We start from the raw sequence: 16,533 nt of genomic DNA, 5'->3' as shown, positions 1-16,533 counted from the left end.
TTTAATTATTTGAATAAAGGACTTATTCCTCTGTGCCTTTAGCAGGTTCGACATCAATTTAGAGCTCTTATCCCCGTGTGAGTAGTATTTGAAACGCAGAGCCTGTAACATTTTAGCAGATTTAATGTTCAACTTGTCTTTTAGCTGAGATCTTAGGGATTTTAGCTGATTTAAAACTTCAATTGTCTGCGCCTTTTTATGTAGCTTTTCCAGTGTGGAAATCTGCAAGAGCAGAGAGTTTATCAATTGTGTTCTTTGTCTTTTAACTTTGGAGCCTATACTGATAAACTCTCCCCTTACTACAGCTTTGTGGGCCTCCCACAATATCGGGCATGACATCTGAGGGGTTTCATTTAAGCTAAAATAGTCTAGGATTACCTTCTTAACCCTATCTTTATGTTCATTCTCCTCCAAAAGGGTTGAATTGAGCCTCCATGACCAGGACCTTGCAGGCATGCCATTCAATACTAACTTCAGGCTCACCGGGGCATGATCCGATATCGTGATCGACCCTATGGTGGCTTCTCTAACCATGGGGATAACGGTATTAGATAAAAATATATAATCAATGCGCTGGTAGGAACCGTGCACTTTAGAGAAAAAGGTGAAGTCCTTCTCCTCTGGGTGAGACAATCTCCACACATTAGATAGACCCATATCTGCCAGAGCTATCTGCAATCTACGCTTCTGTCTTCCCGATAACTGGGTCGTGGCAGATGTGGAGTCCATCCCATGATCTAGTGCAAGATTGAAATCCCCTCCTAGTACTAAAATTCCTTCAGAGACTCTAGAACTTGTATCAGCCACTTAATTTGACCCTTGTTAGGTGCATATATAGCTGCAAGGGTAACCATTGAGTTTGAGACCTTTCCCTTAATAAATAGAAACCTACCGTTGGGATCAATTAATTTCGCTGTTAACTGAAAACTGATGCATTCTGAGCGGATCCTTTTCCATTCAGAATGCATTAGGGCAAAACTGATCCGTTTTGGACCGCTGGTGAGAGCCCCGAACGGAAAGCCAAAACGCCAGTGTGAAAGTAGCCTTACATGTTGTACATAGATAGAAAGTCAGGGAGAGAAAGAAGGAGGTGAAATGTATGGCTCTGTTCACACTTGAGGTAGTTCAAAGAGTATATGGCATAGCAACAGCGCTGCTCACAAATGTAGGATGAGGTTATAAGGAGCTGTTCCCACCTTGCATACTGATATAGACGATTGCCGACACGGAGCAGATAATTGCACCCAGCATGGCAATCAGTACAATGAAGTAGCTCTGCAGGAGGGGTCCCCCGGGGCAATCAAAGTGCCCTTTATGGACGAAGTAGAGGGCCAACATCCCAATCCACCTGGAAAAGAAGAGAAAATACAGATGAACATGAATGACTGATCATCCATCTCAACATATTGGAAATCTGCTATTTTTACTATAGGCGTACGTTAGGGGGTAATTTATTATTATCATTATTGAAGTGTACCATTTTTTCAATTGTTCTCTATAAAAAATAAATAATCTCTGTATAGCTTTGAGATTCTCTAGTACCAGACTCTGTGCTTATACTGCTGACGGCTTCTTATCTCTGAGCTCCTGACCTCATAACTTATCCTACTGATAAGACTATGGCTTAAAGGGGTTAAACGAGTGTTTAATACTGATGACCTTTCCTCTTAACAGGTCATCAGTATCTGATCGGTGGAGGTCCGACACCCGGGACCCCCCTGATGATCAGCTGTTCGAGAAGGCAGCGGTGCTGCCGACTTCTCCAGCTTTTTCTAGGCAAGTGACATCATGTTCATCGGTCACATGGTCTCGATGAAGTTCTGTAAATGTGGCTGAGTGTTATACCAAGCAAAACCGCTATACAATGTACGGCGCTGTGCTTGGTGAGCTGTGAGAAGGCCACGGCGCTCACAGGAGTGCCGATGCCATCTCAAACAGCTGATCGGCGGGGGTCCCAGGTGTTTATGACAAAAACTGCTGAAAATTTTTAATAAAGACCAATTGAAAAAAAGATTTTTAGTCCAAAATGAGTAAAATGCAGTCATAAGCAAAAAAAAAGTGCCTCTGAAAGGGTTCATAGACTGTAAAGGGGTTGGCCGAATTAATCAAAAGCCCATCTTCCCTAAATGTGTTAAAATAGTAAGGCTGGTTTCACACAAGAGGGTGTCACGCTCCCGACTCAGCGCAGCAGCTCCCGTCCTGACCTCCCAGCACTGCTGGGGTCGAGTAGCATTATATTGCGTTATGACGCTATGTAACCCTTAGGCCTCTTTCACATGGGCGAGAATTCCGCGCTGGTGCAATGCGTGAGGTTAATGCATTGCACCCGCACTGAATCCGGACCCATTCACTCCAATGGGGCTGTGTACATGAGGGGCGATTTTCACGCATCACTTGTGCGTTGCATGAAAATCGCAGCATGTTCTATATTGTGCGTTTTTCACGCAACGCAGGCCCCATAGAAGTGAATGGGCCTGCGTGAAATTTGCAAGCATCCGCAAGCAAGTGCGGATGCGGTGCGATTTTCACGCACGGTTGCTAGGAGACGATCGGGATGGGGACCCGATCTTTATTATTTTCCCTTTATAACATGGTTATAAGGGAAAATAATAGCATTCTTAATGCAGAATACTTAGTAAAATGTCCATTGAGGGGTTAAAAATAAACAAATTTAACTTAACCAATCCACTTGATCGCACAGCTCTTCTTCTTTCTACTTTCTTCAGGACCTGGCTAAAGGACCTTTGATGACGTCACTGTGATGGACCTTGTGATGAGCGCAGTGACGTCATCAAAGGTCCTTTAGCCAGGTCCTGAAGAAAGTCGAAAGAAGAGGAGCTGCGCGATCAAGTGGATTGGTTAAGTTAAATTTGTTTATTATTTTTAACCCCTCAATGGACATTTTACTAAGTATTCTGTATTAAGAATGCTATTATTTCCCCTTATAACCATGTTATAAAGGGAAAATAATAAAATCTACACAACACCGATCCCAAACCCGAACTTCTGTGAAGAAGTCCGGGTACCAAACATGCCGATTTTTCTTACGGGCGTGCAAAACACATTAGAACACTTTGCACTCGCGCTGAAAAATTGCGCATTTTCCCGGAACGCCCGTGTGAAAGAGGACTTAGAGGTCTGGAATGTATTGGATAACGCTGACATAATCCCATAAGCGTTAGGCCTCATTCACACATACGGTCCGTGAAAACCCGGCCTGTCGAGTGCACAGTGTCACTGGTTGCTATGACGCCGTGCGCTTTGTGCCACTGTACAGTAACACACTCATATAGATCATACGAGTGTATTACTGTACAGCGCAGTATAGCAACCAATGACGCAGTGTGTTTGTGCTCTAAGCAGGACGGTTTTTTTACGGACCGTGGTCCATGAAAATACACGTATGTGTGAATGAGGCCTTATCCAATACATTGCAGAAGTGTAAGGGTTACAAAGCATCATAAATAAATATAATGCTACGGGACCCCGGCAGTGCTGGGAGGTCAGGACGGGAGCTGCTGGGCTGCAAGTCTGGAGCGTGACACTCTGACCACCTAATCTCCCCCAGTGCCAGCTCTGCACTCCGGTCTCTGTTTACACGGCTGCAGTGGTGACATAGACATACACGTGCGTGCTGCAGCCAATCACCAGCCTCGGCGGACTTGCACCATGCAAACACAGAACAGGAGCAGATCTTTCCATTATACCTGATCACTGTGCAGACTCCATGTCTGGTTTTGGCTCACAATCACTGAGGAAAATCACCGATCAAACACTGACTGTGTAAAAGTGGTCCTAAATCTTCCAGAAACCAAGACTGAAGTCCAGGCCCAAGGGTGGTGGAGCGTATTCTGAAACTCCTGCCTTCGGCACCAAGTCAGCTTGAGTACAACATCCCCCGCGGCCATTGGCTTGTGTGTATCTCTTATGGAGACACAGGTCGGATGGGGATATTTTTTATTGATGGACATTTTGAACCCTGTACACAGCTTCAAACGTAGGTGGGATATCCCTTTAAATGACAGGACAACGGGAGAGATTTATCAAACTGGTATAAAGGAAGACTGGCTTAGTTGCCCATAGCAACCAATCAGATTCCACCTTTCATTTTCCAAAGGAGCAGTGAAAAATGAAAGGTGGAATCTGATTGGTTGCTATGGGCAACCAAGCCAGTCTTCCTTTACACCAGTTTGATAATTCTCCCCCAATGTGCCCATATGGATCCCTGCCTAAAGTTAGGGTGCCACTACATGACTGCGGCTGAGCAGTGGGTGCCGGGCACAGATAGAGGCAGCCCAGCTGGAAACTGCATGCAGGCCACACGTGCCATGGCACCCTCAGAAAAACACCCTGTGGCTCCCCAGCTACTGTAGGACTACAACTCCCAGCATGATTTACACTTACTATCTCCAGTTTCCTCTTTGACCCATTTACACATTGGATGGAAGAGAACAGAAGCGGTGTTCTCCTTACTAGATGGAAGTTACAACTAGAGATGAGCGAATTTCCGCTTATGAAATTCATTTGCGATTCGTTTACTGGTAAAAGCAGAATTGCGTTATGGATTCCGTTACCATGGAAAAGAACGCAATTCTATGACGGAATGTATAACGGTATGCCTTTAGAGCAGGGATGCCCAACCTGCGGCCCTCCAGCTGTTGTAAAACTACAACTCCCACCATGCCCTTCTGTAGGCCGATACAGTCCTGATCAAAGGTTTAAGACCACTTGAAAAATGGCAAGAAATCATATTTTACATTGTTGGATCTTAACAAGGTTCCAAGTAGAGCTTCAACATGCAACAAGAAGAAATGAGAGTGAGACAAAACATTTTTTGAGCTTTTAATTAATTGAAAATAACGATTAAACTGAAACAGGCTGTTTTTCAGTTGATCAAAATTTTAGGACCACATGCCTTCAAAAGGCCAAATCTGTGCAAAGATGTGGATTCATTGTCATTTTCTGTCAGGTAGTCACACGTTGTGATGGCAAAGGCAAAAAAACTCTCCCTTTTTGAACGTGGTCGGGTTGTTGAACTGCATAAGCAGGGTCTCTCACAGCGCGCCATCGCTGCTGAGGTGGGACGCAGTAAGACAGTCATTTGGAATTTCTTAAATGATCCTGAGGATTATGGAACAAAAAAGTCAAGTGGAAGATCCAAAAATATTTCATCAGCACTGAGCCGGAGGATCCAATTGGCTGTCCGTCAAGACACTGGACGATCCTCGACCCAAATTAAGGCCCTTACTGGTGCTGACTGCAGCCCCAGAACCATCAGACGGCATCTGAGACTGAAGGGCTTCAAAAACAAAAAACGTCTTCAAAGACCTCGTCTCCTTGAACGTCACAGAACTGCTTATTTGGACTTTGCAAGAGAGCACCAAACATGGGACATTCAAAGGTGGAAGAAAGTTTTATTCTCTGATGAGAATTTTTTTAACCTTGATAGTCCTGATGGTTTCCAACGTTACTGGCATGACAAGCAGATCCCACCTGAGATGTTTTCTACGCGCCACAGTGGAGGGGGCGCCATAATGGTCTGGGGTGCTTTTTCCTTCAGTGGAACAATGGAGCTTCAGGAAGTGCAGGGGCGTCAAACGGCCGCTGGCTATGTCCAGATGTTGCAGAGAGCATTCCTCATGACTGAGGGCCTCGTCCGTGTGGTAACGACTGGGTTTTTCAACAGGACTACGCTACAGTACACAATGCCCGCAGGACAAGGGACTTCTTCCAGGAGAATAACATCACTCTTTTGGCCCATCCTGCGTGTTCCCCTGATCTAAATCCAATTGAGAACCTTTGGGGATGGATGGCAAGGGAAGTTTACAAAAATGGACAACAGTTCCAGACAGTAGATGGCCATCGTGCGGCCGTCTTCACCACTTGGAGAAATGTTCCCACTCACCTCATGGAAACGCTTGCATCAAGCATGCCGAAACAATAACAGCGGAGCTACTCATTACTGAGTTCATGTTTGGAAGTTGGATTTCTGTTTTGGGGGGGGTTTAGGTTTTTTTTGGAGGTGTGGTCCTAAACTTTTGATCAGCTGAAAAACAGCCTGTTTCAGTTTATTCGTTGTTTTCATTAAATTGAATGCTCAAAAAATGTTTTGTCTCACTCCCATTTCTTCTTGTTGCATGTTGAAGCTCTACTTGGAACCTTGTTAAGATGCAGCCATGCTAAATATGATTTTTTGCCATTTTTCAAGTGGTCTTAAACTTTTGATCAGGACTGTAGCTGTGGGCTGTCCAGTAATGATGGGAGTTGTAGTTTTGCAACAGCTGGAGGGCCGCAGATTGGGCATGCCTGCTTTAGAAGCATTCCATTATCCATTCCGTCATAATAGAAGTCTATAGGCTGCATAACGGATCTGTACCGTTTCCGTTATGCAGGAGAGGACTCTAAAGGCATTCCGTCATAGAATTGCGTTATGGTCCGTAGTAACGGAATCCATAACGCAATTCTGCTTTTACCAGCCAACAAATTTTAAAATATGAAATTCGCTCATCTCTAGTTACAACATTCAGGTTTTCATGAAATGTACTTCTCAATTTTTGATTACACAATGACTGTTACAAAATCTGTCATCATGATCAACCCTATTAAACCAGCCATAAAGCCTGCTCCATTCATTTCTATGGGAGCGATCAGCTATCTCGTGATCGGTGGGGGTCCCAAAAGTAGGGATAGGGGTAACTTGTTATAGCCGGAATTTGCATATTACTTTATAAACCCTTACTGCTCTTAAATCCAGTCACGGATTGGGGGAAGGAAGGTATGCTTTTAATTAATCAGCAGGGTCAACCCTACCAGACATATGGCTGGTTTAATAAGGATCCTGCTGAGAGAAGCCCTTTAAATATGGGGGGGGGGGGGTCTTACTGCTCCTGAGAACGGGGGCGTCCAAGCCCATCCTGTGCGACCCCTCTGCAGTGCTCCCCATCCGGCTGCACTTCCATGGAGGATGTGATCAGCCAGAAACCCCTATTAGGTGGGGGCCCCAAATGTTACTTGTGAGCAATAAGTGTCAAAAACATCAGTAAGTCACGTGATGACAGCCTGGGGGGGGGGGGCCTCGTCAGTCACTACAAGTCCCAGCACGCCGAGGGGGTCTCCCCCGGTGACATCCGCACATCACTCACCAGATAAACCTCACCAGCAGCTCAAAGGCTCCGGGGAACACCAGGTCATCACTGGCGATGGCCCAGCGCCGGCCGAACATCTGCAGCCCCGGCATCCTGACGGCTCCTAGTCCGCTACCGGGTGACGTGAGCTCTGACTCCGGTACAGCGACAGCCCGCCGCCCGCCTCACATAGCCCTGTCCGCCAGTGCGCAGCGCTCAATGCCCTCCGACCGGAAACAGCGGAGCCCAAAGCAGCCGACCGCCGAGAAGCGCGCAGCCATGTCACGTGACCGTCCTGTCACTGCTGTGGAATTTTTTTTTACTATTAACCCTTCATATCCGGAATCATGTTCGAAGTGGTTGTGTTGCTTCATTTTTCAGATTGTGAACTTATGCCAAATATTATATACATCTGTATTCAGTCATTGAATAGTCAGTGCCATATTTATCCAGCTCATCCCCACACATTTTCATAAAAAGGGGGTTCCCAATACTATCTATATAATAGTTCACTATGGTGACGGTATTCCTAGGTTGCCATGTGCTGCCCTGGGTAATTATGCTACGACATGAAGTCACATACGGTTTTTCATAGCAGTCACGCGACTTTTCTACGACGCAATTCGACTGTGAGTTGCGTGCGATGTGGAGGTTCCGACACACCCATTCGACACAAAAAAAAAATGGCTGACATCAAGGCCGGACTGGCCATCATAGACCCTAGGGGGAAATTTCCCCCTGGGCCGATGCCCATAGGGCCACCGAAGCCGCCCCCGCAGCTACTAGTCTGGTATATAACGATCCGATCCTTTAATGTAGGAGCATCAGGTACTTATCAGTGGCCACAGGACAGTGCAGCAATTGAATACTGTGGTGGCGGTATTTTGTGCTGCACTGTGGCATTTGGTTCTGCTGGGGCAGTATATTGTGCTGCACTGTGGTATTTGGTTCTGCTGGGGCAGTATATTGTGCTGCACTGTGGTATTCGGTTCTGCTGGGGAAGTATATTGTGCTGCACTGTGGTATTTGGTTCTGCTGGGGCAGTATATTGTGCTGCACTGTGGTATTTGGTTCTGCTGGGGCAGTATATTGTGCTGCACTGTGGTATTTGGTTCTGCTGGGGCAGTATATTTTGCTGCACTGTGGTATCTGGTTCTGCTGGGGCAGTATATTGTGCTGCACTGTGGTACCTGGTTCTGCTGGGGCAGTATATTGTGCTGCACTGTGGTATTCGGTTCTGCTGGGGCAGTATATTGTGCCGCACTGTGGTATTTGGTTCTGCTGGGGCAGTATATTGTGCCGCACTGTGGTATCTGGTTCTGCTGGGGCAGTATATTGTGCTGCACTGTGGTACCTGGTTCTGCTGGGGCAGTATATTGTGCTGCACTGTGGTATTCGGTTCTGCTGTGGAAGTATATTGTGCTGCACTGTGGTATTTGGTTCTGCTGGGGCAGTATATTGTGCTGCACTGCGGCATTTGGTTCTGCTGGGGCAGTATATTGTGCTGCACTGTGGTATTTGGTTCTGCTGGGGCAGTATATTGTGCTGCACTGTGGTATTCGGTTCTGCTGGGGAAGTATATTGTGCTGCACTGTGGTATTTGGTTCTGCTGGGGCAGTATATTGTGCTGCACTGTGGTATTTGGTTCTGCTGGGGCAGTATATTGTGCTGCACTGTGGTATTTGGTTCTGCTGGGGCAGTATATTTTGCTGCACTGTGGTATCTGGTTCTGCTGGGGCAGTATATTGTGCTGCACTGTGGTACCTGGTTCTGCTGGGGCAGTATATTGTGCTGCACTGTGGTATTCGGTTCTGCTGGGGCAGTATATTGTGCCGCACTGTGGTATTTGGTTCTGCTGGGGCAGTATATTGTGCCGCACTGTGGTATCTGGTTCTGCTGGGGCAGTATATTGTGCTGCACTGTGGTACCTGGTTCTGCTGGGGCAGTATATTGTGCTGCACTGTGGTATTCGGTTCTGCTGTGGAAGTATATTGTGCTGCACTGTGGTATTTGGTTCTGCTGGGGCAGTATATTGTGCTGCACTGCGGTATTTGGTTCTGCTGGGGCAGTATATTGTGCTGCACTGTGGTATTCGGTTCTGCTGGGGCAGTATATTGTGCTGCACTGTGGTATTTGGTTCTGCTGGGGCAGTATATTGTGCTGCACTGTGGTATTTGGTTCTGCTGGGGCAGTATATTGTGCTGCACTGTGGTATTTGGTTCTGCTGGGGCAGTATATTGTGCTGCACTGTGGTATTTGGTTCTGCTGGGGCAGTATATTGTGCTGCACTGTGGTATTTGGTTCTGCTGGGGCAGTATATTGTGCTGCACTGTGGTATTTGGTTCTGCTGGGGCAGTATATTGTGCTGCACTGTGGTATTCGGTTCTGCTGGGGCAGTATATTGTGCTGCACTGTGGTATTTGGTTCTGCTGGGGCAGTATATTGTGCTGCACTGTGGTATTTAATTCTGCTGGGGCGGTATTTTGTGCCGCACTGTGGTATTTGGTTCTGCTGGGGCAGTATTTTGTGCCGCACTGTGGTATTTGGTTCTGCTGGGGCAGTATATTGTGCTGCACTGTGGTATTCGGTTCTGCTGGGGCAGTATATTGTGCTGCACTGTGGTATTCGGTTCTGCTGGGGCAGTATATTGTGCTGCACTGTGGTATTTGGTTCTGCTGGGGCAGTATATTGTGCTGCACTGTGGTATTTGGTTCTGCTGGGGCAGTATATTGTGCTGCACTGTGGTATTTGGTTCTGCTGGGGCAGTATATTGTGCTGCACTGTAGTATTTGGTTCTGATGAGGCGGTATATTGTGCTGCACTGTGGTATTTGGTTCTGCTGGGGCAGTATATTGTGCTGCACTGTAGTATTTGGTTCTGATGAGGCGGTATATTGTGCTGCACTGTGGTATTTGGTTCTGCTGGGGCAGTATATTGTGCTGCACTGTTGTATTTGGTGCTGCTGGGGCAGTATATTGTGCTGCACTGTTGTATTTGGTTCTGCTGGGGCAGTATATTGTGCTGCACTGTGGTATTTGGTTCTGCTGGGGCAGTATATTGTGCTGCACTGTGGTATTTGGTTCTGCTGGGGCAGTATATTGTGCTGCACTGTGGTATTTGGTTCTGCTGGGGCAGTATATTGTGCTGCACTGTGGTATTTGGTTCTGCTGGGGCAGTATATTGTGCTGCACTGTAGTATTTGGTTCTGATGAGGCGGTATATTGTGCTGCACTGTGGTATTTGGTTCTGCTGGGGCAGTATATTGTGCTGCACTGTTGTATTTGGTGCTGCTGGGGCAGTATATTGTGCTGCACTGTTGTATTTGGTGCTGCTGGGGCAGTATATTGTGCTGCACTGTGGTATTTGGTTCTGCTGGGGCAGTATATTGTGCTGCACTGTGGTATTTGGTTCTGCTGGGGCAGTATATTGTGCTGCACTGTAGTATTTGGTTCTGATGAGGCGGTATATTGTGCTGCACTGTGGTATTTGGTTCTGCTGGGGCAGTATATTGTGCTGCACTGTTGTATTTGGTGCTGCTGGGGCAGTATATTGTGCTGCACTGTTGTATTTGGTGCTGCTGGGGCAGTATATTGTGCTGCACTGTGGTATTTGGTTCTGCTGGGGCAGTATATTGTGCTGCACTGTGGTATTTGGTGCTGCTGGGGCAGTATATTGTGCTGCACTGTGGTATTGCTGGCCCTGCCTACTTGTGTCTATTTGGACCCACCTACAACATTGGGGCCACATTTAGGTTTTTTTCCAGGGCCATTTTAAGTTCCCAGTCTGCCCATGTGGCGGTACCCTGCGGAACACCAGGGACTGCCCCCTTACACATCATACATTGATCTCAAGGTAATGCGACTTGCGCAGATGTATCAGATCGGACTAACAGTACGCATGCACAACCCCTTTAATAAACTTTATGAATTTAAAGGGGATGTAACACGTTTATGACTTATCTTCTTTCTAGAGGATAGGGGATAGGTATCTGATCCCACTGCTGGGACCCCCACCGATCCCAATGGGGTCCCGTTCCCCCACATGAATGGATCAGCAGGTTGAGCTTGGACTTCTGCTCCATTCACTCTCCATAGAATTTCCTGGAGACAGCGGACGACAGGACAAAGGCGACAGCACGCAAGACCAACCGGCCACCCTATCCATACGGAGGAACAGGACCCCCTTTATCAGAATCGGTGGAGTCCCCAGCAGTTGGTCCCCCTCCACTCAGATACTTTAAAGTGGTATTCTTTTCTCAGACATGGGTGGCATATAGCTAGGATACACCACCAGTGTCAGATAGGTGCGGGTCCCACCTCTGGGACCTGCTCCTATCTCCAGAACAAGCCCCCAAAGTGAAGAAGACCCTGCGCAAGCGCAGCCACCCTCTTTTCAGAACTCCCATAGAAGTGAATGCCAGGCATGTTCAGTGCTCTCACCTATCTGGCATTCTTGGATCAGCAACTTTCGGCGCACCAGCTGCTGTGAAACTACAACTCCCAACATGCAAACATGCTTGGCTGTTCTTCTATCTCCCATGGAAGTGAATGAAGCATTCTGGGAGTTGTAGTTTCTGAACAGCTGAAGTGGCGGAGGTTGCTGGTCCATGTCCTAGAGATATGCCATCAATGTATTAGATGGGTATAACCCTTCAAAGGGGTTCTCCAAGTGTCTCATACTAATGATCTATCAGGATCGGTGGGAGTCTGACTACCTGAACCCCTGCTGATCAGCTGCTACAGTGCCGGGGCCCCTCGCAGCTTACCGTAGGCCAGAGATGTAACATTCCTGTCACATGGCCTAGGAGCAGCTCAGTCCCATTGAAGTGAATGAGCGTGAGCTGCAATACCAAGCAAAACCACTAGACAATGTATGGCGCTGTGCTTGGTAAGCTGTGAGAAGGCCACAGTACTCATAGGATTGTTGGGGTGCCAGGTGTCGGGAAAACCCCTTTAAGCCAGGTGTCGGGAAAACCCCTTTAAACCTCTATCCTGTGGACAACTTAAAAACGTATAATAACCCCTTTAAGGGGAAGCCCACGTATGCCTTTTTTTCAGTATTGTGGATTTTAACCCTATGCATTACATAGGACCAAACCCATATTTTCCCAAATATGAATGAGCATCCGATGATTTCTGTTCAGATTCTTCCCGCTATGTGTGAACACGACCTTACTGTACATTTTGTATTCCTCAGCCGCCCTCCATTTCTATTCAAATCAATTGTGATCTCCTGGACACAGCAGAGCCGAGCGCCGCGCGGTGACAGAATGCCAGTCATGGTGTTCTGCACGTGAGCAAAAAATGTTGGCAATGAATATTCATGAATGCAGATTTTGGAATGAGGTGCTGTGTGTAATTAACACTAATTAAAGCTAATTTATTCACGGCATACATAAGTGTATTATAGGGGCTGTCGCACTTCAGCAAATGGCATTTATCATGTAGAGAAAGTGAATACAAGACACTAGGGCCCCTTGCAGACGAGCGTGAGCGGAATAGGTCCGGATGCGTTCAGTGAAAAATGCGCGATTTCACAAGCAAGTTCATTCAGTTCTGTCTGCGATCGCGTTCGTTTTTATCGCGCGGGTGCAATGCGATTTAATGCGTTTTTCACGCGCGTGATAAAAAACGGAATGTTTACAAACAACATCTCTTAGCAACCATCAGTGAAAAACGCATCGCTTCCGCACTTGCTTGCGGATGCGATTTTCACGCAGCCCCATTCACTTCTATGGGGCCAGAGTTGAGTGAAAATCGCTGAATATAGAACATGCTGTGATTTTCACGCAAAGCACAAGTGATGCGTGAAAAACAACGCTCATGTACACAGATCCATTGAAATGAATGGGTCCGGATTCCGTGCGGGCGCAATGCGTTCACATCACCCATTGCACCCTCGCAGAATACTCGCTTGTGTGAAAGGGGCCTTACTAATGTATTGTGATTGTCCATATTGCTTCTTTTGGTAGCTGGATTAATTTTTCCATTACATTATACACTGCTTGTTTCCATGGTTACGACCACCCTGCAATCCATCAGTTGTCATCGTATTAATAAGTGTATTAATAGATTGGTTGGGATCTTATGGTATATTATATACGGTGTATTAGTACACTGCTCAAAAAAATAAAGGGAACACAAAAATAACACATCCTAGATCTGAGTTAATTAGATATTCTTCTGAAATACTTTGTTCTTTACATAGTTGAATGTGCTGACAACAAAATCACACAAAAATAAAAAAATGGAAATCAAATTTTTCAACCCATGGAGGTCTGGATTTGGAGTCACACTCAAAATTAAAGTGGAAAAACACACTACAGGCTGATCCAACTTTGATGTAATGTCCTTAAAACAAGTCAAAATGAGGCTCAGTAGTGTGTGTGGCCTCCACGTGCCTGTATGACCTCCCTACAACGCCTGTGCATGCTCCTGATGAGGTGGCGGACGGTCTCCTGAGGGATCTCCTCCCAGACCTGGACTAAAGCATCTGCCAACTCCTGGACAGTCTGTGGTGCAACGTGACGTTGGTGGATAGAGCGAGACATGATGTCCCATATGTGCTCAATTGGATTCAGGTCTGGGGAACGGGCGGGCCAGTCCATAGCATCAATGCCTTCGTCTTGCAGGAACTGCTGACACACTCCAGCCACATGAGGTCTAGCATTGTCTTGCATTAGGAGGAACCCAGGGCCAACCGCACCAGCATATGGTCTCACAAGGGGTCTGAGGATCTCATCTCGGGACCTAATGGCAGTCAGGCTACCTCTGGCAAGCACATGGAGGGCTGTGCGGCCCTCCAAAGAAATGCCACCCCACACCATTACTGACCCAATGCCAAACCGGTCATGCTGGAGGATGTTGCAGGCAGCAGAACGTTCTCCACGGAGTCTCCAGACTCTGTCACGTCTGTCACATGTGCTCAGTGTGAACCTGCTTTCATCTGTGAAGAGCACAGGGCGCCAGTGGCGAATTTGCCAATCTTGGTGTTCTCTGGCAAAGGCCAAACGTCCTGCACGGTGTTGGGCTGTAAGCAAAACCCCCACCTGTGGACGTCGGGCCCTCATGGAGTCTGTTTCTGACCGTTTGAGCAGACACATGCACATTTATGGCCTGCTGGAGGTCATTTTGCAGGGCTCTGGCAGTGCTCCTCCTGTTCCTCCTTGCACAAAGGCGGAGGTAGGGGTCCTGCTGCTGGGTTGTTGCCCTCCTACGGCCTCCTCCACGTCTCCTGATGTACTGGCCTGTCTCCTGGTAGCGCCTCCATGCTCTGGACACTACGCTGACAGACACAGCAAACCTTCTTGCCACAGCTTGCATTGATGTGCCATCCTGGATAAGCTGCACTACCTGAGCCACTTGTGTGGGTTGTAGACTCCGTCTCATGCTACCACTAGAGTGAAAGCACCGCCAGCATTCAAAAGTGACCAAAACATCAGCCAGGAAGCATAGGAACTGAGAAGTGGTCTGTGGTTACCACCTGCAGAACCACTCCTTTATTGGGGGTGTCTTGCTAATTGCCTATAATTTCCACCTGTTGTCTATCCCATTTGCACAACAGCATGTGAAATTGATTGTCACTCAGTGTTGCTTCCTAAGTGGACAGTTTGATTTCACAGAAGTGTGATTGACTTGGAGTTACATTGTGTTGTTTAAGTGTTCCCTTTATTTTTTTGAGCAGTGTATATTGGTGGGTATCTTATGGTTTATTATATACGGTGTATTAGATCTTACATCTTATTCTTCTCTCCGCAGTGTAAACGGCTGCAGAATACATACCAGGCAGCAAATAAGCGGATGTGGAGTGTATTATAGAAAAATCCGCTTCCTGACATGCCACTTCTTCGTGTTCTCTGGGTTCAGGATATTAGAACACAAATGTTTTTTTCCTGCATAGTCCAAAGGGCAAGAACATTCAGATAAATGACTCCTAGTGTTTTGCAATTAGCAGATGGTGAAACTGGAATTATTAACCGATGGAACAGCTATTATTGTGGTAAGGATATGCCCACACGCTGTACACCCCCCCACACCTTACAGTGCCCGGGGGTCTTCTGTCTAACCAGGTGCCCTTTGGTTTGGGATGAGTACTATGACTATCTTTTAGGCTCCTACCCCTACGATATGTTATACTGGGGTAGTCCAGAACCGGCAGAAAGGTCTGTGTCCATTCTCAATATTGGCCAATATTTTATGTATTGAGTTATTGTGATTATCAAATGTGGCTATCAATCTGATCAGAGGATATGACACCGGTTTCTGTTCGGGGGCTAGGAGTCAGTTGCAGTCCACATTGGCCACGTTATGTAATACGGGAGTGGGATAATCCCTTGCATGAAACCTGGAACGTAATTTACAAGTTTCTCTATAGAAATCTTCCTGAGAGGAGCAATTTCTACAGGCACGGATATTGGCCTTTTGGTAAGGCAGGGGGCTGACGGTGGCTTATCTTCAGGGTTGGCTATGAAAGTCTGTGGCCTCTTCGTTGTTTGCATTGGTCTACTTTGTAGCAGCAGTGTATCAATGATGTTCCAATATTCGGGACCGGCACTACTAGGTAGACTGAGCCACGTAAACAATGAGGAGGCTGCAGCGATCACACGAGCTCCGCAGCCCCTTCAAGCAGCTGACCCTCAAGGGGTGTCTAGTGTCAGACACTGACCAATCTGATACTTATGGCCATCTACATCCTGATCCCAGAAAGACCCTTTCAGCAGACCATGTACTTTAGATAAAAGTCATCAGAATTCACAGACAACCTTGCCTATGGGGAACTCCCTACTGCCCTGATGGCAGATGTGGGAGGAAAGAGGGGTAAGACATGCTGAATTTAAATTTGCCCAGTCCTTTGGCAACCTCCAAGCTCAGAAAGTTTTGATTGTTTTTTGTCTGTAAAAAAACCCAGCAATTTAAAAAAAACAAAAAGCTTTTCAGTTTCCTAAGCACCCGTTTGCTGTCTAAGGTTTTCATGAATGGGTGTGTTCAAAGTAGTGCGCGTCCCTAAGGACCCTTTCACACGGGCGTTGCGGGAACACCTGCGATTTTTCCGCGCGAGTGCAAAACATTGTAATGCGTTTTGCACTCGCGTGAGAAAAATCGCGCATGTTTGGTACCCAAACCCGAACTTCTTCACAGAAGTTCGGGCTTGGGATCGGTGTTCTGTAGATTGTATTATTTCCCCTTATAACATGGTTATAAAGGGAAAATAATAGAATTCTGAATACAGAATGCAAAGTAAAACAGCGCTGGAGGGGTTAAAAAATAAATAAAAAATAATTTAACTCACCTTAGTCCACTTGATCGCAGCCCGGCATCTACTTCTGCCTCTTTTGTTGAAAAGGACCTGTGGTGAGCATTAAATACAGTTACAGGACCTGTGGTGACGTCACTCCGGTCATCACATGATC

The 16,533-nt window shown here is 46.8% G+C and overlaps 1 protein-coding gene across 2 annotated transcripts in view; it reads right to left on the bottom strand.

Annotated features, from left to right (window-relative positions):
* Nucleotides 1–14,972, bottom strand: part of DAGLB (diacylglycerol lipase beta) — a 49,020-nt gene extending 34,048 nt beyond the window's left edge. Inside the window, exons 1-2 of one of the 2 annotated variants that reach the window (XM_040439687.1) lie at nt 14,906–14,972; nt 1,197–1,348 (exon numbers count right to left, since the gene is read on the bottom strand). In XM_040439687.1, the coding sequence (XP_040295621.1) occupies nt 1,197–1,348; nt 14,906–14,961 (208 nt within the window). In that variant the 5' untranslated portion in view covers nt 14,962–14,972. Of the gene's footprint in view, nt 1–1,196; nt 1,349–7,142; nt 7,422–14,905 lie in introns of those variants that run through there. The other variant, XM_040439686.1, reaches the window with a different exon arrangement.
* Between the last annotated feature and the right edge of the window lie 1,561 nt (nt 14,973–16,533).

Source organism: Bufo bufo, chromosome 7, assembly GCF_905171765.1.
Source record: "Bufo bufo chromosome 7, aBufBuf1.1, whole genome shotgun sequence".
NCBI classification, from domain to species: Eukaryota; Metazoa; Chordata; class Amphibia; order Anura; family Bufonidae; genus Bufo; species Bufo bufo.
This window is presented reverse-complemented; position numbering and strand designations above follow the sequence as displayed.